Source organism: Trachypithecus francoisi, unplaced genomic scaffold (genome assembly GCF_009764315.1).
Source record: "Trachypithecus francoisi isolate TF-2019V2 unplaced genomic scaffold, Tfra_2.0 Lachesis_group5, whole genome shotgun sequence".
Lineage (NCBI taxonomy): Eukaryota > Metazoa > Chordata > Mammalia > Primates > Cercopithecidae > Trachypithecus > Trachypithecus francoisi.
Genome location: NW_022681470.1, coordinates 75,561,244 through 75,588,422, shown reverse-complemented (window position 1 = coordinate 75,588,422; position 27,179 = coordinate 75,561,244). Strand labels below are relative to the sequence as shown.

Here is a 27,179-nt window from a genome sequence, read left to right as displayed (position 1 = left end):
GTGTGGGACCATAAGGAACATAATAGAGATTACATTTTAAATTTTTACCCAAAGCAGATGTTTCTTTGGCAACCATTTCTCATCTTCTCTCAATGCTGTCCAAGTGCATAATGATTTGCTTTTAAAATTGAATAATATTTGTAAAAACAAATTTAAATCACCCCCACATACAATAGATCATCCTTAATTTAGTAATCTATTATTGCTTTATCATAAGTCTATGTGGGTTTTTGGTTTTATATTTTAAATTTCTGTGGATAGTCTACGTGGTTTAATGTAGTATTTTATTTTGCTACTATATATAATTACGATGTATGCTGTTTCTTGTTTGTTTGTTTGTTGAGATGGAGTCTTGCTCTGTCACCCAAGCAGGAGTGCAGTGGCATGATCTTGGCTCACTGCAAGCTCTGCCTCACTGGTTCACACCATTCTCCTGCCTCAGCCTGCCAAGTAGCTGGGACTACAGGTGCCCGCCACCACACCAGGCTAATTTTTTGTATTTTTAGTGGAGACGGGATTTCACTGTGTTAGCCAGGATGATCTCGATCTCCTGACCTTGTGATCTGCCTGCCTTGGCCTCCCAAAGTGCTGGGATTAAAGGTGTGAGCCACCACGCCCGGCTTGTTTGTTTGTTTGTTTTGAGATGGAGTCTTGCTCTGTTCCCCAGGCTGAAGTGCAGAGGCACGATCTGAGCTCACTGAAACCGCCCAGGTTCAAGTGGTTCTCCTGCCTCAGTCTCCCAAGTAGCTGGGAATACAGGTGTGTGTCACCATACCCAGCTAATTTTTGTATTTTTAGTAGAGATGGAATTTTGCCATGTTGGCCACGCTGGTCTCGAACTCCCGACCTCAAGTGATCCACCCGCCTCGGCCTCCCAAAGTGCTGGGGTTACAGGCGTGAGCCATCGTGCCTGGCCCAACAATGTGTACTGTTTCTTGATAGAGAGAATGTATAACTTCATTCTGCTTAAGGAGAGAACATGAATTTTTAAAATAGTGCCAAGACAGCATGTTGACAGTGGTATCAGAAAGAATTTTTTTTAACAAAGCTTGAAAAGATTGCACTGAACTTATTAAACATACGTGATAATAATTTAAAACTCTTCAAAAGCTGTTTACATACCAAAAGCTGACCATTAAAAATAGTTCTTCTGTGTCTTATCTACATCATTTGTGTGATTTCCCAAAGCCTCTATTATATAACACTTTGTTCTAGAGTCACTGCATACTGAATACTTGAAAATATTAACATTGCATTCTTAAATCATAGCTTGCATTTAGACTTTCTATTAATTCAAATGGTTCAATGAATACGTCCTATAATTATACTTGCCTAGATAATCAGGGGATAAAAATAGGTCAGTGATCAGAGAATCAGGCCTTTAGAACTATGGAAATTTCCACAACCATCCATGGAATAGACTTCTCTTTTGAACTCCTGGTTGATTTTTTCCAAAGATCATAAAAACCTTGAAATAGCATTTTGTTTGTGTGAGAGACTTAGGTAAGAGTTAATGGTATTTGTAATTAGAAAATGATGTCACAGCACCTTCTCCAGAAGGGATTTTGGTTCACTACATAATTTGTGCATGTAGTATATCTGATGGTTAATCGATTGTCGTGGAGGTGGGGGCAGACAGATTTTTTCCATGCACCTCTGTTGCACTTTATAGTGTAAGGGCTGCTTTCAGGCTGTGATGTCACTGGAGGTGACTTGAGGTTTTAAACTATATTTGTCTGAAATGGTCCCTGAGTTTTGCAAGTTCAACCTCAGATGGTCCATGTTCAAGTATTGTACCACTACGATCAACCTCATTTAGCCACACTGCACAGCATCCAATACACCACATGTCCCACCTAGACTTGTGGAGGTTTTAGGGAGAAGACATAGTAAGACAGTACAAGACAAGACAAGCTGAGGAAGAAACTTCTGTTTGAAGGCTTCATGTACAACTTCAATTGGTTCCCTTTATTGGTAAAGTTTTCCTTTTGTCGGTTTTCTTTCTGGTCTCTTGGGGACTTGACCAATAACTCATGGAATGTGTCAGCTCTGATTGCCTGTGTGGATTGGCACAAGTCATGCCTCAAAATTGGAATGTTGTCACATATAACATAGTCCTGCAGGGGGATAAATGTGGCCTGGAAAATGTTTTATCCAAACATTCCTTAAAAGCAATTGTGTTCTGCCATAGTAAGAGGCACACAACCTTTAAGAACCAGCTGAGTGAACTCCCAGGATGCCAAAGTTTCAACAGGTGTCAGGACACTGCTCTCTTCCCCTTCCCTTAAAAATGGAGATGCCTTCCTTACTCCAAGGACATCAGACAATGGCCAATTGCCCTCTGGGGTACTGTGGCACAGTTGTAGTCAGGGCAGCTTTCCAAAAGAAGTGGGTAATTGGTGAGTTGTGAGGACAGATGAGGGATCTATGAACCTGGGCTGGCTTTGGTGAGTGCTTCCTAATTGATGAGTAACTTACGCAAGTGTTGCCTGATGGCCAGGTAATAGCTGTCAAGCAAGCTCCATTGGAATGGGTTTGAGGGAAGCATAGAAGCTATCTGTAGGGGGAGATTTGTTTTTAAGAAGGATGCCATGAGGTAAGCATATAATATGATTAGGGAGAAGAAGAGTGGACACAAATATCTGTGGAGCACCTATTGTGTGCTAGGCACTATGAGTTGACATTTTCACATATTTTATTGCAGGACTCCATATTACTTACATTCTCATTGCAATGTCTGTTTTCTTTAGAAATAAATTGTGGCAACCTGGTCCCTGGCCACCAATTAAGTAGTAGACTGGGCTAGGCAGACGAATCAGTTCTTTGCTTATTCATTCTCCTTTCCTCTGCACCAGGCAGACAGGTGCTGGGGAGGAAAACAGATGCTTGAACCAAACACTACAACATAGTAGGGAAAACATTCATTTCAAATGTAGTAAGCTCAGATAATGTTCCTCTTACCTCAGAAATATTCCTCATTAAAGGTGCATATGCAGTTACCAAAACAGTTGTTGAATATAGAAAAATAATAATTATTATTTTGGCTACCTAAAACTAATCAACTCGTTAATTTAATTTTTGGAAAAAAAATGTGGAATTGAATTGCTCTTTTTATCTGGAGAGACTGAGTTGGCTGGGGACTACTAGCAAAGCCAAAACTATCAGCTGGGGAAGGATAACCAAAAGCTGCCACCAGGGATGGGCTCTCTACAAGAGAAACATTCAAAAAAGTTCCCATAGAAAACTTCAGGCCCACAGGAAATGTCTAGTTGAGATGATGGATCACAGACTGCCCCAGTCGCCAGACTTCCATGGCAACCTTTTGCAGGCACCATCATGTGAAGGAACAATTCTCCTTTTTGTCCTAGGATACGTCTTTTTTGGGAAATGACAAACCGTGATCTTCTAAACATTTCATGTTTGATATCTGACATTTTCCCAAGACTTCCAACCCTGACCTTGCCATGCAATAGAATGGGGAGAAGGATGCTTCTTTTTTTAGAGATGGGCAACATTGCCTTTAGAGAACTGGGCAGATATACAACCATCTCCTAACAGAGCATGGAGCTGATATGATTGAGATTCCTGGAGAAGTGAGTATGAATCTGTTACCAGACCATATCACAGATTCTTATCTTCTGATAGTAGTTCAAATATTTGCAGTTATCATGAAAATATCTTTCATTGAAATGGTCTCATTTTTGTGAAGACTTCCTCGTACACTTATATCCCACTTTGTTAGACAGTAATTGACAAATGCTAGCATTGTACTGCATTAGATTTACCTGGAATATATTTCTTCTTTACTATAAAATTCCCTTTCTATTCTCCCAAATGGCCTGACCCAGTGGGTTTGGAATACACCTGAAAATCTGTAATTTTAGAAGCTGTCCAGGTGACTGTTGTGTGCCCTGGTTTGGGATCAGCAAGGAGAGGAGGAAGTACCCATCCATACAGAAATGTGCGAGCTTTGCTCTGAAAGTCTACAACTCTAGACATTTTCAAAGTGTCTTACAAAGAAGACCGGGTTACAGAGATTGATCTAATTGACTCAAATTTTTCCCTATTAATGGCAGAAACATCTGGCCTTTAGTGGGTTGGTAAAACCCATTTTTCATTCAGTTTATTATTCCTTGAGTTTCCTCAGAAATAACTATTAATAGTCACTCTCTTCTGCATTTCAGAGTTAAATTGTTATAGGTTGAATTGTGTCCTCTCTAGAAAGGATAGATTGGAGTCCTAACCCCTAGTACCTCAGAATATGACCTTATTTGGAAATAGGGTCTTTATAGAAGAGATTCAATGAAAATGCAGTTATTAGGGTGGCCCCTAATCCAATATGACTGATGTCTTTATAAAAGGGAAATTTGGGCACAACAACAGACACATATTGAGGGAAGACAGTGTGAAGAAATGCAGGGAAAAGATGGCCATCTACAAACCAAGAAAAGAGGTCCTGAAACAGATCCTCCCTCACAGCCCTCAGATGACACCAACTATGTCAACATCTTAATTTTAGACTTCTAGCCTCCAGAACTGAGACAATAAAACCTTGTTATTTAAACCACCTAGTTTGTGGTACTTTGTTACAGCAGTCCCTGCAAACTAATACCTAAACATTAGTGGTCCAGCCTCCATATTTCTTCCTAATAAACTTAACTTTTCTCCTGTGTAATCGTTTTTTCTTTATGTAGGCAGTCTTCCTGGGAGAGTAGCTACTCCCTGTTGCTCTTCCTACCACAGAAGCCAAGGGACTCAGATTCTTTCCCTAAAATCCCACGTTCTAGCAAAGGAACTGGCCCATGACCTAAGTTCAGCCAATTGATTTCCTTCTTTTGGAACTTTCCATCTTGACTGAGGGAAGTACTGAGTAAGGGAGTATTAGGAGACCATGCCCATAGCCTCCACAGAGCGGTGGTGTCTCTCTCAGCAGTGACTCCCCTGAGGCTATGGTCTGAATACTTGTCCCTACAAAATTCTTATGTTGAGATACTAAACCCCAAGGTAATGGTGGTAGGAGGTGGGGCCTTTGGGAAGTAATTAGTTCTTGGAGGCAGAACCTTTATGGATGGCATTAATGCCCTTATAATAGTGGCCTATGACACGCTCCGTGGCCCTTCTACCATGTGAAGATGCAGTGAAAAGATGACCATCCATGAACCGGAAAGCAGGGTCTTATCAGATACTGAACCTGCTGGTTCCTTAGTCTTAGACTTCATAGTCTTCAGAACTGTGAGAAATAAGTTTATATTGTTTATAAGCCACCCAGTCTATATGATAGCAGCCTGAATGTACCAAGACATCCCTCTATTCCTACAACAGTCAATTGGATTTCCTCTTTTCTGCCTCTAGTCCCTCCAGGGCTTCCTTGATCTCTGCTAATCCCCAAGTCTGTTTTCCCTGTGTCCTATTCATTCTGTGAACTTCATGTGAAATAATCAATAGTCAGTTTTTTATTTTTTCAGTTTTGGCCCACCAAAGAAAACCCCCAAAACCCCAGTTCATATGGTTTAGCCAGAGTCATTTTTTTTTTGTTACTAGTAATCTCAATATTTCCAATGCACCTCACGCATATGTTACAACCTAATAGTATAATTTACATGTGTCTGTCTTCGCAGAATGACTGTATTCTCAATACCTGTAAAGTCATTTGTAATTTTTGTTTCTGATTCTTTGGTTGCCCTGGTGTGTTTTTCTGTGATTGTACCAATGAACAGGAAGCAAGCATCTATTCATTAATTCAACAAATAATTATTGAACATATTCTATATGTCAGATTTTGTTTTAGATTTTAGGTTCTAGGTTTACCAAATAAATAAAACAGGACTTTACAGGTCAACCAATCCAATGCTTTTGTCTTATTGACAAAGAAAGCACTGAGAAAGTTAGGTGATTTTAATGAGTTCCACAGTATGTTAGTAGCAGAGTTGGAGCTATAGTCCTATCCATGCCCTTTTTCAATTTAGCAAACATTTGTCAAATTGCCATAAGCTCAATTGTGTACTAGAGGCTGGAAATAGGATAAATAAGGAGTTGTATTAGTTTGTTCTCACACTGCTATGAAGAAATACCTGAGACTTGGTAATTTATAAAGGAAAAAAGTTTAATTGGCACAGTTTCATATGGCTGGGGAGGCCTCAGAAAACGTACAATCATGGTGGAAGGCACCTCTTCACAGGGCAGCAGGAGAGAAAATGAGTGCCAGTAGGGGAAATGCCAGACGCTTATAAACCATTGGATCTCGTGAGAACGCTCACTATCATGAGAACAGCATGGGGAATATCGCCCACATGATTTAGTTACCTCACATGGCATCCTTCCAACAACACATGGGGATTATGGGATTACAATTCAAGATGAGATTTGGATGGGAACACAGAGCCAAATCATATCAGGAATGGTCTCAAATAAGAAGCATAGGACTGGGAACACTCAGTGATTTTAGGGAGGCCCCTGGGAGTGGGGTCCGACAATTTCAGAAATCCAGCACAACAGGGCAGATACTGAGAACAAGGAGCGACTTTTTCCTGTCACATCACTTCTGCAAATAGCACTTTGGCTTTTAAAGACTCCTATTGAAAGACAACGGCACAATGAGAGTTCTTGACTGAATCTTTTGCTTGAAGTTAAGCCCAGTTGACCAATTTGTTCCGTTTTTATCTCTACATTTGTTTATTGCTGTGATGGTATATACAGGACATCAAACTTGACTAAATGTGTGGCACACATAATGTCAGTGCTCAGGGTCCCCAGCTCCCTTTCTGGCTCAACTCCATTTGTCCCTCCGGCCTTTCCACTTCTATCTTGCCCTGAGGTATTCAATGGTGGTCTCACTATTCTGGGTCCCGGATGGAGATTAAATCAAAATCTATTCTAGCATGTTTCGGTTGAAATTGTTTCCTGTGCTGCCCCATTGAGGATATTCATATTTTAAACTGTATACATGAATGTATGTATATTCTTGTGGAAAAATCTTACAAGAATAATTCCTCATGGAAAACTCTCAGAGCTTGTAACAAAGGGGTAATATTCAGGGGGTTGCTGGACTTCCTTGGAGCTCCTTGGTGCCTCTCCCACCAGTTTCTTCTGAAATTTCAACTTTCAGAAATTTGAGTGGAGCCAGTGATTTCTTGGAAGGCCAGGTTATGGACAAGGGGAAGATGTGCACACACGGTGATGTGAAATTTGATACTTTACTAAATGAACAACTGCCACTTGATTTAACATTCTCCCAGTTTTCTGTAGAGTTTAATTTGGTTCAAATGAAGAAATTAGTGTTACACCCATGCTTGAGGACAAGCCAAACTGCATGACTTCACATCGCTTTTAGAGCAGTATTAAATTACATAACTTCTTAGCTTGTTTGCTCCCAGCAGCCTGAGATTCAGGATTTTCAGAATTGAGATTTGGGCCTGAGGAGAGGGTTTCCAACTCCAGGGCTGGCCAGACCTTGGTGATGTCACCTGAGGAACACATCTGTGTTCTTTCAGTTGGGTTGGCATCTATAGGAGAGAAAATCCCATGTTGGAGGGAAAGCCTAAGAGATTATATTGGGCCTCTTTCCTTACCACTAATTTTTTGTGTTTCTGTTTAATTATGTCTGTTCTCTTAGGCTGAATGATTTTCCTAGTTCTGATCACACAGCACAAAGTCTCTCTCAGTACATTCTGTTCCTTTTACAAGGTCTCTGCCCAATTACAGGAACACACTCATCTCTTCTCCAAACAACCATTACTTGCTGAAATAAAGAAACTAACTACAAAGTATTTCAGGGAAATAAAGACTCAATCAGGGAAAAACCTAAAGCAACCCTTTCATTTAGAAAAGCCAATTAAAAAGCATTACATTTGCAATGTTAAGTAAAATTATTTGTATATGTTGATATAATTACCTAATATTTATATTATTTCTCTAATCTCATCAGATCTAGTTATTATGCTCCAAAAGAGGCACAAAAATAACATTTCCTCTACTATCTCTGACCTGACCTGGCATGTTAGTAAAATCAGGGTCCTAGTTTTCTTTGTTCAGCACAGAGGATATGGTTACAGAGACAAAGGAAGGACTAGAGAATAGAGTGATGATTTAGTAGATTAGCAAAAAGAGATGCAATCTAGTTTTTGCTAGAATTACAAGGTAATAGTCTTTGATAGAACAAAGGCATGTATTAGCTAAAGTTCAGAGACAGGTTTGCCATGATGTGCTTGAATTCCTAGTCTTTTGTTTTATGGGCCCTTTCTAAGACTTTGAATCTAATTTTGTATTTGAAATTTTGCTTCATTTTTTTTTTTAAAGCAATCCCTCTCCCACACACATTATATGTGTTTCAGGGAGTTTACAAAGCATAGGTCTATCCATAGTCTAAGGCTTAAGTCTAAGCAAAAGGAGCACAGCTCAGCTTATTCCCAGATAGAAAAGTAATGTCATCTCAAGACTAGTGACTACAAGGAACAGCGAGTTTTTGGCTTTTTCTTTTTATTCTCCCCTAAAAATGGTAGAAAATGTTGTCACAGGTACATTAATGAAGATTTCTAAGGGCTGAAATCATTTCATACAACAGCCCATCTTGCTTAGGAGTAGGTTGTGCTGTTCCACTTAGTGGTGCTTTGCTTGTACATAACCATCAGTTTCATCAAGGGCTTTGCCAGTGGGGCTTAGGTAATATTTGTACTTTCATTACCACATTTTTCAGTCAGCACCACCTTTTATGTTGAATTCTATAGAATGTGAATATTCAGCAAATTTTGACCTACAAAAACTGCATTTTCATAAGGTACGACCTAATATAGTTCAATCATATGTAAATTACAAAAACAAAGACTGGTAATATTATAGATAACAGGAATCATGTAGTCATTGTTTATAAACAGAGCTGCTTTCAAATTCTTCGCCAGAGGTGTCTACTAGAAACACAAGAATACAAGACGCAAATGTGAGCCACATATGTAATTTTAAATTTCTGGTAACTGTATCAAATAAGTGAAAAAAAAAACAGGTAAAACTAATAATATACTTTATTTAATCCCACATATTCAAAATAGTATTATTTAGACATGTAATCAATATAGAAATCAATATAAAAATACAAAAAAAAATTACATTCTTTTTTGTACTAAGTCTTCAAAATGTGGTGTATATTTTACACATCTGTCATATCTCAATTCACATTAGCTATGTTTCAATTGCTCGATGGCCACATGTGGCTAGTGGCTAATATAACAGACAATGAAGTTCTGGACCCTTCACTAACAAACTGAGTGGTCTTGGACAAGTAATTTAAGCATTCTGAGTCTGCTCACTTCCTTTTAAAATGGAGTCATATTTTTTTAAAAAAACTACATCCTAGGATTAAATATGAGATTAAATAAATTAAAAGAGAGCAGTGTCTGGTAGATACTTAGAATACTATAGTTATCAATACTGCATTATCATGTTAGGGAGTGGGTCATCAAACTAGCCACTGTTCTCTTTTACTTTGAATTTTAGTTGGTGGACTTCAGCAAAGCTTAAAATGAACATTTTCCCTGTAAATAACTTCTGTCAGTCCTGTAACCAAAAGGTTAACATATAGAGTTATAGAATATTCTCAGGAATTACTGATGTCCTGATCAATTTATGAGATAAGGGTCTGGAGATTTTACACATTTAGTATCAAGGTGGAGAAATATGAGCCCAGGTTATAGTCTGGAGGTTAAAAGTTCATTACAAGATTGCCAAGAAACCAAAAACAGAACAGGCTTGGAAATATTGTCAGCCTGCCTGCCATTTACTCAGCCAATTACAGAAAAAACACTAAGCAAGGAACCTTTTCGCGTGTCCATTCACTTAACAACGACAAGGGCACTAAAACACACAGACAAAATACTATAGATCAAGTATTCTCATCTTCATTTTAAAGCTAAATAGAGGCCCAGAGTTGCTGACAAATTTGCCAAAGTTTGTAAGGCTGTTAGGTGGCTCTTTTCATCTCTCTGATTCTATGATACCTTCCATTCTTACTCATCAATTAAATATAATGTTGCAGTGATAGGTCTGGGACTAGCCAGGCTGCACAGAAGCATGAATGAATGAGTTGGGTGACAAACTTCCTCTCTCTATGAGTTTACTATGAAAGATCAAACACAGATGAGATGGCAGACAAGGGAACCATTTTCTCTTCTCCCTCAATACTCGAATTGATGGTTTGTTTCTAGATGGTGTTTAGACAACATAACAGGCACACACTAGTTCTTTCACTAGACAAAAAGCAAGACAACCAGATTGAGTCACAATTACTATTTTTATTAGTCCTGTTTATTAAGAGATTGGCAACTCATTTGAGGAGTCTGGTCTTGTAGGTAACAGCCAAAAAACTTGGAGGAAATAGGGTGGGATTTTTTGTTTGTGGTGCAGTGGTACCAGTGAAACTGACAGGCGAGTAGCTGATCCCAAACAACTAACCCCAAAGAGCACGTGGCTCTTGTTATATCTGGCTGGCTAAGCAACTATCCAAGTTATGGGGCTACAGGGGATACTGTCTAGACCAGTTCTTTTGGCCCTGGCGTTGGCAGAACATAGAACCAGAAAGCCAAAGCATGGTGCAAACATCTCTCTGCATTTTTTCTGGTCAGCAGTCAAGCTGGATGGAAACTAAATCTCAAACAATTACCAAATACCAATAAATAAAGGAATAAAAAGACTGCACAGGGATTTCTTCCATCCTTGATGAATATGGCCATTTTGTGCTTTAAAGCATGACTTCTGAAGTGACTATCCTTAAGAGAGAAAGCAGAGGGCAATGTGAAAGGTGGTATGACTTTTCCAGCTTGAGATAGTCTTACTGCATCACAGGTGTTTTCTAGACTTGATGATGGTACTGATAGGAAAAAGACATCCATGTATCATTGAAATAATTTATTTACCACTAGAGCACCACAAAAACAAACATACATCGTGTTAAAATACAGCGTAATTGGTCATCAAAATACAAAACAGCTAATCTTATATTCCATTTTTTAACCATGCCAACGATCAAATTGTACTGCTGATTAACACAAAAATAATTGCTGCCCACTTGCATACTAGCACTTCCCCCCTTCCTTCCCACCTCCACCCTCCTCCCATGGCAATATTTACTTATGGGAAATAAAGACCTTATAGAACCCCCAAATTAAAAAAAAAAAAAGATTCAAGAGATCTTAAAATAGAGCATTTAAAATATTATCAGTGCATTCATGAGGAAAGACAAAATAATACAAAACAAAATGTCATCCTATCTGAGAGGAAAATACCTGCAGAAATAAAAGTGATTTACACATAATTAATAGAAAAGTGGAAGACAAAAAAAATAATCAACACACACTCAAATCTGGGATTGGGTTACATCCAACACAAGGGCTGTTTACTATTATGGCATCCCATCTCTTGCTTTTCCAGTTTTCAAACTTGCAAATCCAATTCTTTACTTTAATTAATGGTCAGGAAATTCCAAAAAAGAAGTAGACCATATCAAACAATTTCACTTTGGATTCCCGCCTCCTTATGCTGTTCTTTAGGTGAAACTGCAAATATTCCATTGCTTTACCTATTAATTTTTATTGTAAAGCTAAATAAGTGACAAGTGACAAACTGACATATTCTATAAACCCCAACATGAGGATACCTCTTCTGCAATGATGTGGCAAATTATTTATTAAAGCAAGGTAAACTTTAGCCTCAGATATAGATAAGTCTCACTCAGAGGAAAGAAAGAATTTTTTGATCATAGGAAAAATTGGCTTGTACCTTTTCACCTTCAAAGAACATTTATAAAAACCTTAACTTCAGTGAAATACACAAAATGACTTATGCTAACCTGGACTTTTTTCCCCGTTTGAAAAGTCGACTAAAATGTGTATCTTTCCATTTCCCCCTGAATATTAAAAGTCTGACTAAAGAAAAAGAGGTTTCCTATGAAGTGTCCACTTTGTAGTAACAATAGGATTTTATGAAAATATTGATTAAACCAAGGTAGAGAAACTTTTCTTAACGAAATCAAGATTCTGAGTTTTAGTTAGAACCTTAAATCCTTGCTAAAACTAAAACATTTTACCTCAATTTTCTATGTATCTGTAACATTCCTCCTTTTCCTAACATAAAAGTTTGTTAATGTCTGACTTGGTTAGTAATGATGCTTGGAAGATGAAGGAAGACCATTGAACTCGAATCCATCTTTTTTGTAAAATAAAAAAAAAGGACAAGTAGATCCAGGTAGCTTATGTCATAATAATGAACAAAACACAAAGCACAAGTAGGGCAAATGTTATAAAAAATGCATCTGTAGTGCAAGTCAAAATACAGGGGCTTTACTCAAAAGTACTGGCCAGCTAAAAGAAACATACATTTGTGAGTGATCATTAAAAAGAGCCCAAATTTAAGTCAATCTAAATCGTAGTTGACATTATTACAGAATATAAAAAATATGGTAAAAATTTACACATTACACATAAAGTAGTTAATGTTTTGATTTAATAGTTTGCAAAAGAGATCCGCAGATGTGTTTTCAATTATGCTGGCTTCTATATCCATCTATTTTAATAATATAGGTATGGTTACATATACCAAAACAAAGGAAAAAACCTATAGCATAGCTATACAGCAATATTTTAAGGTCTGAAGTTTGACCAGTACATGTCAAAACATTTCAACATTTCACTGGTTTACTAAACTGACAAAGAACCATTTACAATTAAAAAGAAAAAAAAAAATCTTACAGACTTATTCTGACTGAAAGTTTCTTTTATTAACAGGCTTTTTAGTTTTTGGACCTTACAAGAAGCTTCCTTAGGCAGCTGGTACATAACATGTGTTTTCAGGGTCTTTATCTTAATGCAGACTTTCTCGGTCATATAATAACTCACTTGGGTTTTCATCCCATTAATATGACCTCTTTTTTTCTGGCTCGTTTGAGTTCAAGTTCCTTAAGCCATCCATGAGTTTCTGGCAAAGTATTTGGTCTCCACTTTATACACCTGTTTTATTTTCCAAGGGCAATGAAACGTTCATTATATAGTAACACACAATAAATAACTCACTGTTAACTCTAAGAGTAAGAATGGGAAGGGTGCCTATTGCATAGCAATACAGAAAAATCAAGTGAGGCGTGGGATAGGAACGGTACGTACAGCAACTCCACTTAATGGGATTTTCCTGTTTTTTTTTTTCTTTTTGTTGTTGTTGTTGTCGTTGTTCACATAATTAACACTAATAAATTCTTCCAGTGTTTATTTTTTCTTTAAAAAAAAATTTGCTTCTTGTCTCTCTCACTTACAAAGTAGGTGAAATGTAGAATAAGGCCTTCAACTTTTTTTGTGTCAGATGCCAGTTTTAACAAACAGAACACAAAATTCCTAAGTGTCTGAACTAGTACCGCCTTTTCAAAACTTTTTTAACACTGACGAACCAAGGCTTTCTTACGTTTTCTTGTTACAAGCATCATCATTGTCGTCGTCATCATCATTATCATCATCATTGTAATTTTGGTCTTGCCACTTTTCCAAGAAGTTTAGCTGCATTTGCAAGACTTTACAATCATATTAGAAAGCTGTTCAATCTTGGGTGTTTTGCCAATGTAGTAGAGAATGGTTAGAGGTTCTAAATCTTGGGACACGCAGCAAGGAGAAGCAGATGCTTCTGGATTTATGGTATTATATAAGCTCAGGACCTGAAAGGACACAGGAGAGGAGAGATATCATAGGGAAAGATGGAAAATGAACTCAATTAGTTTTTAAAAAACAATTCTGCATTGTTATCAGTCACAGCACTGAGTAGGTAATTTGAATTATTTTCTGTCGCTAATTTCCTAAACTACAGTCAAACTGGTATGTGACCTTCGCAATCATCAAAGTAATTATTTTCCCACACAGAACTCGTTTTTTACACATCTTAAGCAAATGATTCTGTAAGAGTCAGATTGGAAAAAACTGCTCATTCAACAGGTTTTCCCAGTTTTTCCAATAAGTCTTTCCTCTGATCAGTGCTTGGCTGCACATACTTCCTAGGTCCCCACAAAACTTGATCCTTGTAGCATTTGGTCTTTATTCTACACTACTCTGTAAATGAAGTTGTTTCTTGAGTATACGTTTCAATTCCATCTAGATTAAGAGCTCACTTCAGGTCAGGAACTCTATAGACTCTGCTTTTATCTTATAGCCCCAATAAGTCTTCTCCGGACAAAATGAGATTCATGTACTAAGTGAAGAAATGAATACATGAATAAGTAGAAGAATAAAAAGTTTTATCAAAGCTCTCATAAGAGCTTTAATCTACCCTTGGGTAGAGAAAAAGACACCTGTAAGCAACGTGAAATCTTTCTACAGACCGGGCACAGTGGCTCACACCTGTAATCCCAACACTTTGAAGAATCACTCGAGTCTAGGAGTTCAGGACTAGCTTGGACAACACACTTAGACCTTGTTTCTTTAAATAAATAAATAAGGAAGGAAGGAAATGAAATCTTTCTATGTTAAGTGTCTCCTCAGGCCAATTTAAGGTATCCTCAATTTTCATTAAAAAAATAAAAGTCTTTTTATTTACCATTGCTTTATAGACACAAGGATGCTAGAAATGACATAAAAGCAATCTCTAAGATCTCCTATGAGAAAGAATTATTCACTTTCTTACATTTTGCTTAAAACGATCATAATCATAATCACAATCATAATCAACCCTCCATTAACTTTCTATGTGGTAAATAGTAGTTGCTGAGTTGGAGGAGTTAAAGGCAAGTCCGAAAACAGGATGAAGAGGCGGTTCTATAATTAGACTTATACCTTTAACCCCATTCTGTATCAGAGGGGTGTGCGACTTTTACTAATGGAAGTATGTAGCTTCCCCACTGATGATACAGAGACATTTCCAAGGATGCCATTAATGTGTTAGTCAAACAGCAAGTGACCTTTTCCTCGAGATTCACTGCAATTTTTTCAGCCTAAGACAGAAGATCCGTTCAGCACAGCAACACTGACTACTTTATTAAGCTACCTCTGGCTTCTTGGGTAACTGTCCAAACCACATATTTGTGACCATGACAGTTATTCTTCCTCTCTCCTTGAAAAACAAGCGTGGTCTCAGCCTTCACACACTCCCTCTGTGTATCAGAGAGGAGAATTATGTTTCTACTTGGCAACAGGGCCTTGCCCACATTACAGCTACTGCTGCCGCAGCCCAGAGGAGGCAGCCTGGCCAGAGAGCTCAGACAAAGGGACAGGCATGAGCAAGCTTCCCTCACATGGCCAAGCACACGGTCGCCCCCGAGTGCCAAAGTCTACAGGGGAGCTGGGAAAACAGCTGAAGGAAGGGGAGCCATATTTGTCAATTTAAATTCCAGCATATGCAGGCATTTATAAATAAATATACTTTATGCTCCATGAACACATGATTTTTCATATGAACTAAAGAGAAATTTTTATAATACAGATTGTCTAAAATAATTGATAACCCCCAAACTCATGAATTCAGCTGAATGTAGTATGTGATCTTTCTGGCAACTGATCCATTTTCCTACCCTGCAGTGAAGGCAATTTTTCTAATGCCTCTTTAATAGGGAGATTTACAGAGGCATAAAGAGGAGAATAGAAACCCTAACGTTTAACCATATTTTAGGAATTAAACCCAGTAAGACAGGGCAAATGGAAGCCTGGTTATAAAACAAGGAGGCCTATGTGCCAAGCCTTGGTTTGTCACTAATTTTCTCTTTGGTCTTGGGTATCATCTAGACTACATGATCTAGACCTCAATTTATTTTCTTTTTTCTTTTCTTTCTTTTTTTTTTTTTTTTTTTTTTGAGATGGGGTCTCACTCTGTCACCCAAGCTGGAGTGCAGTGGCACGATGTCGGCTCACTGCAACCTCTGCCTCCCGGGTTCAAGCAATTCTCTGCCTAAATCTCCCAAGTAGCTGGGATTGCAGGCGCCTGCCACCATGCCTGGCTAATATTTTTGTATTTTTAGGAGAGATGGGGTTTCACCATCTTGACCAGGCTGGTCTTGAACTCCTGACCTCATGATCCACCTGTCTCGGCCTCCCAAAGTGCTGGGATTACAGGCATGAGTCACTGTGCCTGGCCCCTAATTTCTTTAAGAAAATGAAAGAGTTGGATAAGATGTCCTTTCTATCTCTAAAATCCTGATGAGCCATCAGGAGGAAGCATGTGAACAAATATCATTATTAGATAGAAAAACTCTTCTCTAATCTTGCTGGAAACCCATACCATCCAATCTGGGAATTACCTTCTGAATTAACTCTATCTTCACTGAAACAACTTGATAAAATACTCAGATTCTCATTTACTTTGTGTTACATTTTAAAAGAGTAGAGAAACTAATTTCAAGTCATTTTTACATATATTATCTTTTGTACTTCATATCAACTCTTGCATTTGGCATTATTATTTTAAAGGTGACTTTTAATACAGACATTCCTTCTTACTGACAAGAAACTGAGGTTTAGAGATGTTAAACTACATTCTGACTGTCATACATTAGTAAATTGCTAGTGTATTTACTAATAATCTACACTCACTGGCATTAACTGAAATCCCCAGTGTTCTTTCTAATATAACAGTCCCTGATGACAGCAGATTGTTTTTAGACGGAGACCTGGGTCCTGTCACACTTTATCTATAAATGATACTATGTGACATATTGATTCTAAAAAGGGTGTGCTTTTTTTTGGCTATTTATGCTTATAGCTGTTAAAAATATAAAACTCATGGAAGCAGAGAGTAGAATGATGGTTACCAGAGGCTGGGAACAGGGTAAGAGTGAAGAGAAGTTGATTAATAGATACCAAAATACAGTTAGATAGAAGGAACAAATTCTAATGTTTTATAGCACGGTAGGGTTACTGTAGTTAATGATAATTTATTGTATATTTTTAAATAAGTAGAAGAGATGATCTGGAATGTTCCCCAAATGAGGAAATGATAAATTTTTGAGGTGATGGATATCCTAATTACCCCGATTTCATCATTACACATTGTATACATGTATCAAAATATCACATGTACCTCATTAATATATGCAAGTATGTATGAACAAAAATTACTTTTGAAAAAAGAATATAAAATAAAGAAAAAATTAAGCAAAACTTCCCTCCAGTTGTTTATAACTGGGCAGGTGAGACCTGTGGTTTGAAACTGATCAGTGTCACTTTCTGATTTCATCTGCAGCCTACATTCTTCCTCCTCATCTATTAGGGGAGTGCGAAAGCAATCGCGGTTTTTGCCATTGAAAGTAATGGCAAAAACCGTGATTACTTTTGCACCAACCTAATAAAAGAATTTCTCCAGTACCCATACATGTGTGATGGTAAAAGGGCATCAAGTTAATTACAACTCATTTGGAAATACTATCAGTAGGTGCACATGGTAACCCAAGAATAGAGACAACAAGTAAGCTGAACACTCACCCTGCTGTGCTGAGTGTCTGAACTCCATAAATACGGGCATGCTCCAGCACAGAAGTTGGCATTGTACCCTTTGGGTTCGTGTATCCATTTCCACCCTAGATCCCTCTTGAAATCAATGTAAAGTGGACGTAGGCAGCAATTATCCTGCACATTTCTGTTAAAAAAAAAAAAAAAAAAGCAATGGAGATTTTAAAGCTGATTCACCACCCTCACTCTACCACCACCTCACCCCAAACCAGAAAAACGACTCATTCATTTATTCAACAAACATCTAATGAGCAAATACCATGGGCCAGGTGTTTTTTGTTTGTTTGTTTGTTTGAGACAGAGTCTCGCTCTGTCGCCCAGGCTAGAGTGCAATGGCATGATCGCAGCGCACTACAACCTCCGCCTCCCGGGTTCACGCCATTCTCCTGCCTCAGCCTCCCAAGTAGCTGGAACTACAGATGCCCGCCACCACGCCCGGCTGATTTTTCATATTTTTCGTAGAGACAGGGTTTCACTGTGTTAGTCAGGATGATCTCGATCTCCTGACCTCGTGATCCGCCCACCTCAGCCTCTCAAAGTGCTGGGATTACAGACGTGAGCCACCGTGGCCGGCCCATGGGCCAGGTTTAAATCGCTTTATTGTAATCTTAAGTGACTTTCATGATACGGTGTTGTGTGTGGTGATCTGCTGGACTACTTGCCCTTATGAGTTCTATACCCTGACTTCCTTGTCTGTGACCTGGAAAATCATACCTTTACCTTCAAGTGCCCAGATATAATCAGGGAGTGGCTGGGCATGATGAAGCCCTTTCCAATCAACACTGGGCAGTTCTGCCATCCAGCCTCTATTGCCCTTTCAAATACAAAATGAAAGGAGTACAACAGCAATTTTCAAAGAACCGTCTAAGGCATTTTCCTTTGAGAATCGATCCTTTATTTCACCACATGTTCCCCAATCTAGGAATGAACCAGAGATCAAGAAACATAGAGTCTTGCTGAGGGCAACCACTGGATCTGGCAACCAAAAAGTGCCACTTTACTCCTGGCATCTGACATTTTGAGCCCTTCATCAGTGAGGACCCTTCCCTGTCCTGTACCTCTCAAAATAAGGAAAGAGCCCTCCTCTTATGGAGACCACATAAGAACATTCACATTCTCCCTCCATGCACTCATGTGGGAATGGGAAATAAATTCGTCTTGCTTCTCTCATATGCTGTTGCTAAAGGTGTGACACATGGCATTCTTCAGCTGTCTCATCTCTGTTACTATGACAGAAGTGTGACTATGAGCGCTCGAACTTGGTGAGGGTGAAGGCATCATACAGATGGTGGGTTTTCCTTGATTAAGGAGTTGACATCACGCACCTCCAATAAGCTTTTATTTGTTCTGAGTGGCAGAGAGCTTTTTTTCTTCTTCAGTGCCAAAGAACTTCAGAGGAATGTTGGGGAAAAAATTCAGGGGGCTGGTTTTCTCCCTTCACATTTGGTTCACTGCTAAAGACCTGATGAATATAAGCCTCTGGGAAGAATGGTGGTATGAGATACAGGAGCTGTACTGCACTCTATCTGGCCTTAGCAATGAGTTCCACTCGGGTCAATACACAGTAGAAGAAAGGGCAAAGGCAGTGTAAGAGTTAACAGATGCAATTACTTGATTTTATTTTTATTTCCTTTACCTAAAGCAATAGGCCGCATCCAAAGCACGCTTCTTCCGCCGGTTGGTCTGTTGTGACTCAAGTCTGTAGGAGGGCAATAACATTAGCAGGAGATGTGGGGTCTTCCCACTGTTTTTTTTCCTAGTGGACTTTATAGTTTTCTGATCACCACTGGTATATGTGGAGGTGCCATCAATACCTTGAAAAAATGCATTTGGGTAATAAACATTTAGCTTCACCTTCATCAAATATAATCAGCCATATTTTTTTCCTTTGTATATTGTCACAAATAGCAGTGATGACCACCAAAGCAGCATCAGCTGGCAACAGTCATTCCCCATGGAAATAGATATGGCACAACAGGACTTCGACTAACCCACGTGACAATTAACATTTCTAAATGGAGCTCTTGTCAGAAGGCAGTTCAGTGTCAAAGCCAGGGCTATTGGTTATGAAAGTCACTACAGAAGCAGTCTTTGACCTATAGTCCAAGGGCAATCTAGGCAGTTTATTTTAGTCAATCCTCAGTTTAGGCAGTCTTCAAGTCCTCAACAACTGAACACATGGCAATAGAACATGCCTTGTCACCCGCTGGTTAACACTCTTCCTAAGACTACTAAACTCAAAAGACTTTCCTAATGAACATAAACTGAGACTTAACTGAATTGGAGTGAATTAGGTTCAAGTGAAACAGAAGTCACCCTTACCTAATGCTATTTTGGGAAGCTGTGAAGAAAGGGCTTTTTCATTTATTTTATGGCATCCTCAACACTTTCCTGATTCCATCTAAGATTTAGAAACATGAGCTCCCCAAAGCATGCTCAAGAGACTGCCAGTTTAAGCATTTAATCTCCACACTCCAGAGAATCATGACTAGGTTAGAGACTGAAATAAATCTCTAGACCTCTGGGAGTATTTTTCCATGAGCGAGCACTGCTGTAGTCTTCTAAAAGTGGATGGAGGTCCTGGGTGATGTTAGGAGGGCAGGGAAATCAATTCTCTGGCCTGGCATTGTGGGCAGATGCTGCATTGGCACATGGGCACAGATTTCCGCTCACCTCTCATCATCCAACAACTCATCATCTAATACAAGAAGTGACTTGAACCCTTGGTATCTCCTCATTCTCCATGACTTTTGTCCAACCTACTTAAAGGTGAGCATGGGGAAAGCCAAAACCTTTTTATGTGTTTATAAACTAATATAAAATTCTGATAAGGAACCCATTTGAAATATTGGGTATGGGCTAGAAAAGGTGGAATATTCTTATACATGGAAGGTTAGTTATGGGAGCTGTAGCATGAGGAGACTCCTTTCTTCTGTGAAATATGGTTGTCAGTTCCTGACATTTGGCTTGGGGGATTATCATTGAATTTTCTTAAATACATTCTATCTTTCTCTATAATATCAGTAGAGATGGAAAGTTGATTTGCTACAATGAAGAACAAAGGTCTTAACTTACTACCAGAGGGTTAATGAGTTAATAATCAGTTATTATTGACCAAGTCATCACTGGGCATTGAGAATTATAAACGGGGAACCTATCCCGTTCTTCCAATCCTTTCTCCCTTCACATACGTATGTCCAACCATATTGTTGTCCAAATGAATGAAATTCCCCAGGCCTCACCAGTCTCATTTTCACATGCAAACTGATTTTATCCCCCATGAGATTATCAATATAGACCCTTCCCTCTCCCACCTCATATGACCAAGTTTCGGTTACCTGCAAATCTTGCTTCTAGTTCTTCGCTTTTATTTGGGATGATGTAATTATTAGATGGTACAAAAGTGCAGCAGGGACAGTGTAAGCTTATTTTAAATCCCAGGTTCCTGTCTGGAAAACATTAAGTCAAGGAGGTCATTTTTATGTGTGTCTATACCCTTAAATCTGCAATCAATTTAAAGTAACTTAGGGATACCAAACATCTTGGGAGGAAAAGAGAGAGTGGCCTGTAACCTTTATGGTGAAGCCATTCATGAACAGCATCAGTTACATCGAAGGAAAGCCATTCGCCTTCTGCTCTTGTTTTCACAACTTTGCTGTCGATGTAGCGCTGGGTTGGAGATGTTAAGTCTTTGGACTTGAGAATCTAGAGGGAAAAAGAGCAAGAGAAAAGGCTGAGTTGGCATTCTGACAGCATGACTAAACCAAAACTATTAACAGTGTTCTAATTCATTATCTAAATTTAGCTCTACTATAGTATAGCCATGTATTGTCATCTCAATAGCATGGTCACATGCATAAAAACATAACACCAGGCTATTTGCCATGAAAAATAGAGCTTCTAAATCAGCTGCATGTTATGATAAAGGTGACAGGAACCATAAAGCCAAGTGTCTTAAAGAAAGTGACAGTAATTATTTTACTTTGCTGACATAAGCTTTGCAAGGTTTCAGCCATAAATTCTATGCTATTAAGTTAATGGTTTTCTTGTTCTGCTTCCCTACTTATTTAATTTGGGGAGTTGGGGTACAGGAAGGGACAAGAGGAGAAGTCCAGTTCAGAGGACCCAGACTCACTCTCAAAGGCCCTGAATTATAAATCTCTTTCTAATAAAGAAAGAACGGTCCTAACCTTGGTTTCCGGATCCGTTGCCATTAAAATATGTGTCATGCCTCAGCTTTTGAGGTAAGTCCCTGGCTAGGATGTTTTACTCTTAATGTGACTTGTTATGATTTATAAAGATATTCCATCTCCTGTAGACTCAGAATGAATCTAAGCAGAAGTTGTTTAGTATTCTGCATAGATGAATGTCTAAAAGCAAATCAGCCTAAACACTGAGACTTTAGAAAAATGTATTTATCTCAGGCTGGGTGAGGTGGCTCACTGTAATCCCAGCACTTTAGGAGGCTGAGTTGGATGGATCAGTTGAGGTCAGGAGTTCAAGACCAGCCTGGCTAACATGATAAAACCCTGTCTCTACTAAACACAAAAATCAGCAAGGCATGGTGGCGGGTGCCTGTAATCCCAGCTACTCGGGAGGCTTAGGCAGAAGAATCACTTGAACCCAGGAGATGGAGGTTGCAGTGAGCTGAGGTGGCACCACTGTGCTCCAACCTGGGGGACAGAGTGAGATTCCCTCTCAAAAAAAAAAAAAAAAAAAAAAAAAAGCAAGAAAAAAAGAAAAGAAAAAGTGTTTTTTGTTTTTTTTTTTTTGAGACAGAGTCTCGCTCTGTCGCCCAGGCTAGAGTGCAGTGGTGCAATCTCGGTTGACTGCAAGCTCCGCCTCCCGGGTTCACACCATCCTCCTGCCTCAGCCTCCAGAGTAGCTGAGACTACAGGCACCCATCACCACTCCTGGCTAATTTTTTGTATTTTTAGTAGAGATGGGGTTTCACCGTGTTAGATAGGATGGTCTCGATCTCCTGACCTTGTGATCTGCCCGCCTAGGCCTCCCAAAGTGCTGGGATTACAGGTGTGAGCCACAGCACCTGGCCAAAGAAAAGAAAAAGTTAAAATTTTGAGAAAGGTGTATTTATCTCAAATGAGTAAAGCGCAACTGCAGTATGTTCCTAGGTTTCGACAGGAAGTGAATATTTTAGGTGGTTTTTTTAAAATTCTATTTTGAAATGATAGTGTTTTAGGAACTAAATCATGATTCTAAGTCTACTAGAGCTATAGTAAATCCCTACTGAAACCCTGTATCATGCCTTTCCTCAGTACTTAGGGGTTCAAGCTCTCTCATTTTTGTACTACTCTTTCTGATTTTTGTACTACTCTAACTGTTTTGTGGTCATTCCATACCAACGGGCTTCGTCTCTCCAGTAAGTTCATAAAACTTCTCAGGTCAGGGATCATGTCTTCAATTTGATGTCATTTCAAACCATAATACTCAATTGAATCAATGTCTATTAAATGTTTATTTCAGTATCTAGAAGATTTATTAACTCTTCTTTAATCCTTATAAAACAAAAATGCATCATTTTCCCACTGATTTGAAAATGCACTTTCCTTCCATGTGTTTACATGATTTGTTTCAGGTACTTTGGCAACAAATGCTTCCTGAAATACTTGTCATAATGGTAGACTTTTTTTCTGGATTAAGTAAGTATAGTAAAGGAAGGAGATTCATACAATTAGACCCTCGGGTGCCCTCATGAATTTTACACAAGTCCTATTCTACAGACCTGCCCCTGTGGTCCAAAAATTCCACTAAGAGAAGAGAATGTGGAGGCAATAATGACTCTATGATAGGCAAGACATGCTCTTTGTGAATTAAAGAAAGCAGATAAACATGACTTGAAGGCTGAGTACACTACTCTCTGAGCTTGGCACACATTATTTTATTTTATTTAATTCTCAAAATATTCCTGTAGGGTAGATTAAGGAAACAAATTCAAGGAAGTTAACTTGCCCAATACCTCCCAGTGAACAAGTGTGAAGAGAGGATCCAACTCAATCCTGAGTCATTTTCCCACTTCAGTGCTGGATTTTTAAAGACCAAACAAGTTATCTAGTCAGGAAAACATTCAATGATAGAGGCAAAGATTTTTAAATAAGATTAAAATGAATGTTGGTACAAGATGAAAATATAAGATGGTGGAATGTATACACAATGAATGTTGGCAAAAAGCTATAGCTTTAAAGATATAGCTTAATAGCAATCCATCCCTCGGGAATCAAATCTTGCCTTGAGAATACTCCCAGTTGGGAAAATAAAACATCACTTATCTAATTCTGAATAAGTGGTATAATTAACCTACTATGGAATAGCAATGATAAAAACAATGGTTGAGAAGAAGTTTTCAGGCATTTTGATCTGCCTCACTGACTAAAACCTGGTAACATTCACAGAACTCATCGTTCTGTCTTTAAATTCTTCCTGTAGCTAATCTGCAACAATGCATTTTTACATAATGCTTTGCATATTTCTGTACTGCTAATTAGCACAGTGTATATCTTATTCCTATAGCTCACACTTAGACATACTACCTAGAACTAAACATTGTCTCCATTGCTGAATTAATTACTTATGATATACATGTCAAATGTGTATGACATTGTATATATGTGTGTGTGTGTATATATATGTCTATATATATGTCTAGTGTCACTAAAGACACAGAATTTTTTAAAATTATGACCATATCAACCAAATAAGCAGAAAAGACACATAATGCCAAATCTATAGAAATCTTTCACCTTACAGAAAAGGAGTACATTTAGATTATCTTGCCTGGAAAGAGTCCAAAGAGCAGCAAAGAGACTCTGAAGCTTTTTCTCTTTTAAATCTCACTAGGAGACTTATGATAAGGGCTTCCTCAACCACAGAGCACTGGTAGGCTCAGACAATGGACAACTTCATCCCCTCACTTGAGTGAAAGGTCCTCTGGATCTTTTTCACTAGCTCCAGATTCAAGAACAGGCCACATATGAAGCACCCATGAAATACAGTTAGTTAGCCACATAATTCTCAAACATAGTGGCGACTTTTGTCTGGTGGATTTGTTGTCTTGAATTTCATGGCCAAAGAGTTCTTAACCCACTTGTTGCATGTTAACTCCATTCTTCTTATCCAGTCCTTGGTGGAAACAGGAAACAGCTGCTTTCCATCACTCAGAGAATATCCCTCATATTCTTGGAGACTATGATTAAGTCCCCCTCAGTGTGCTTGCTTGCTCTCTCTAAACTAAATAAACCCAATTCCTTTAGACCATATTTAGAGGGGTAACTTCCCAAACCTTTAATCATTTGGGTTGCTAACAAGGATGAATGATGCTATATAAAAGTATTCCTCCTACAGCTTCATGATTTTGCTTCAGAACTGTCTAGAAAACCCTCTAATCACATCGTAAAGTCTTGAATCTTAACTTGAAAGGTATCTTCTTCCTAAGAATAGGCACGACCTCACTGGCCTCTGTTTATCTCCCATTTATCACCCACACTAAATTGAACTGTAAGAGAAGAAGGCATGGAAAATCAACCTGCTGCTTACATTCAAAAGTTTATACAAGAAGTGACCAGATCAGTCAACTTCCCATTCTATTTTAGCCTTTGCTGTCTGTCTTTCTCCGGTCTCTGAACAACAAGAGTATTGAACGTTAGCAGTTGTGGATATGTAGCTGTTAATTGTTTTTCTAGATTCATGAGTCATTTGCTTCTAAATTTCTTCATCCTTTTTTTTTTTTTTTGACACAGGGTCTCACTCTGTCACCCAGGTTGGAGTGCAGTGGCATGATCTTGGCTCACTGCAACCTCCGCCTCCCAGGTTCAAGTGATTCTCTTGCCTCAGACTCCAGAGTAGCTGGGACTACAGGTGCGCGCCACCCATGCCTGGCTAATTTTTTGTATTTTTAGTAGAGACAGGGTTTTGCCATGTTGCCCAGGCTGGTCTCGAGCCACCCGCCTTGGCCTCCCAAAGTGCTAGGATTACAGGCTTGAGCTACCACTCCTGGCCTCTTTATATAGCTTATCATGACAAAGATAATTTAGTTGAATAGTAGAAGCTCTCTTAACTGGCATCCCCTTAACCGGCCAGAGTAACCAGCATTCTCCATTAATTTCATGTTTTACAATATGTATTGGCTGATGCCCAAAGCACACTGCTGATCATTGGGGAAAGTTACTCTCCAAGAACTTCCATTCTTACCAGTTGAGTTGTATGCTTAACAAATATCAATTATACACATTTCTTTTTTTCCCTAGAAAGCATGAAATGATATACATTTCTAAACCTGTTTATGACACTTGGACTTGTTATTGTAATTACGCAAGTTAATTAAATGGTCTAGAAACTGATGAAATGCAGGACCAAAAGTAAAGAGAGCTGTTTCTTCTCTGAAAGTCAAGTTGACTGTCTTGGAAAGTCTTCATAAAGACAAGTTCCTGTAGGAAAGAAGTTTTTTGGAAAACAGTTTGGTAGTTCCTCAAAAAGGCAAACATTGAATTATCCCATGATCCAGAAATTCCACTCTTACATATATAGCCAAAAGAACTGAAAGCTGGCACTCAAGCAGTACTTATACATCAGTGTTCACAGCAGCATTACTCACAATAGTCAAAAGGTGGGAAAAAAAAATTGAAGTATTCATCAAGAGATGAATGCATAAACGAAACATAGTACACTCATCCACTAAGATATTTTTCAGCCATAAGAAAGAATGAAATTCAGACACATGCTACACGACATGGATTAACTCTGAGGATTATGCTAAGTGAAATAAGCTGACACAGAAGAACAAATACTGTGATTCCACTTACAAGAGGTACTATGAATAGGTAAATTCACACAGATAAAAAGCAGACTAGGCCAGGCATGGTGGCCCACGCCTGTAATCCCAGTACTTTGGGACGCCGAGGTGGGCGGATTACCTGAGGTCAGAAGTTTGAGACCAGCCTGGCCAACACGTGAAACCCCATCTCTACTAACAAAAACAAAAATTAGCTGGGTGTGGTGGCACACGCCTGTAATCCCAGCTACTCAGGAGGCTGAGGCAGGAGAATTGCTTGAGCCCAGGAGGCGGAGGTTGCAGTGAGCCGAGATCATGTCACTGCACTCCAGCCTGACCGAAAGAGCAAGACTCTGTCTCAAAATAAAAAAGAAAAACAAAAAAAAAGAAGCAGAATAGAGGTTAGCAGGGGTGTAGAAGGTAATTAGAAGGTATTGTTTAATGGGTACAGAGTTTCTGCTGGGGATGAAAAAAAGTTCTAGAAATGGATAGTGGTGATGGCTACAATATTGTGAATGTACTTAATGCTGCCGACTTGTATACTTAAAAAATGGTTGAACTGTGATGTTTATATTATGTATATTTTATCACAATATTTTTTTTCAAATTTTAGGTGCAAGAGAGACAGCTATAAAAGAAATAATATGACAAAATTTAGAAGAATCCTGCATTCAGGTTGCTCAGCAATTGTCCTTAAATATTTCTCTCTGCTTCAGAGAAACTAAAGATAGAAATTGTAGATGATACACTATGAATGTGATTTATAAAAAAAAAAAAAAATGACATGGATTGGCACATCCATGTCAAAGAAAAGTCCTTGGCCTTTCATAAAAAAACTCAGCCTCAGCATGTGAATGTGTATGTACACATCCATATGTACATATATACATATTTCTTTTAAGTTTTAAAAAGTTAAGGTTTGCATCTCTCTCTTTCTGTTT

At 38.6% G+C, this 27,179-nt stretch overlaps 1 protein-coding gene across 2 annotated transcripts in view; it reads right to left on the bottom strand.

The window, feature by feature from the left end:
* Window positions 1-10,260: 10,260 nt before the first annotated feature.
* TGFB2 (transforming growth factor beta 2) overlaps window positions 10,261-27,179 on the bottom strand; it is a 98,376-nt gene continuing 81,457 nt past the window's right edge. The window contains exons 4-8 of one of the 2 annotated variants that reach the window (XM_033196633.1): window positions 21,026-21,158; window positions 20,792-20,902; window positions 19,090-19,267; window positions 17,427-17,580; window positions 10,261-13,681 (exon numbers count right to left, since the gene is read on the bottom strand). In XM_033196633.1, coding sequence (XP_033052524.1) covers window positions 13,523-13,681; window positions 17,427-17,580; window positions 19,090-19,267; window positions 20,792-20,902; window positions 21,026-21,158 — 735 coding nt within the window. In that variant the 3' untranslated portion in view covers window positions 10,261-13,522. The remainder of the gene's footprint in view (window positions 13,682-17,426; window positions 17,581-19,089; window positions 19,268-20,791; window positions 20,903-21,025; window positions 21,159-27,179) is intronic. The other variant, XM_033196634.1, reaches the window with a different exon arrangement.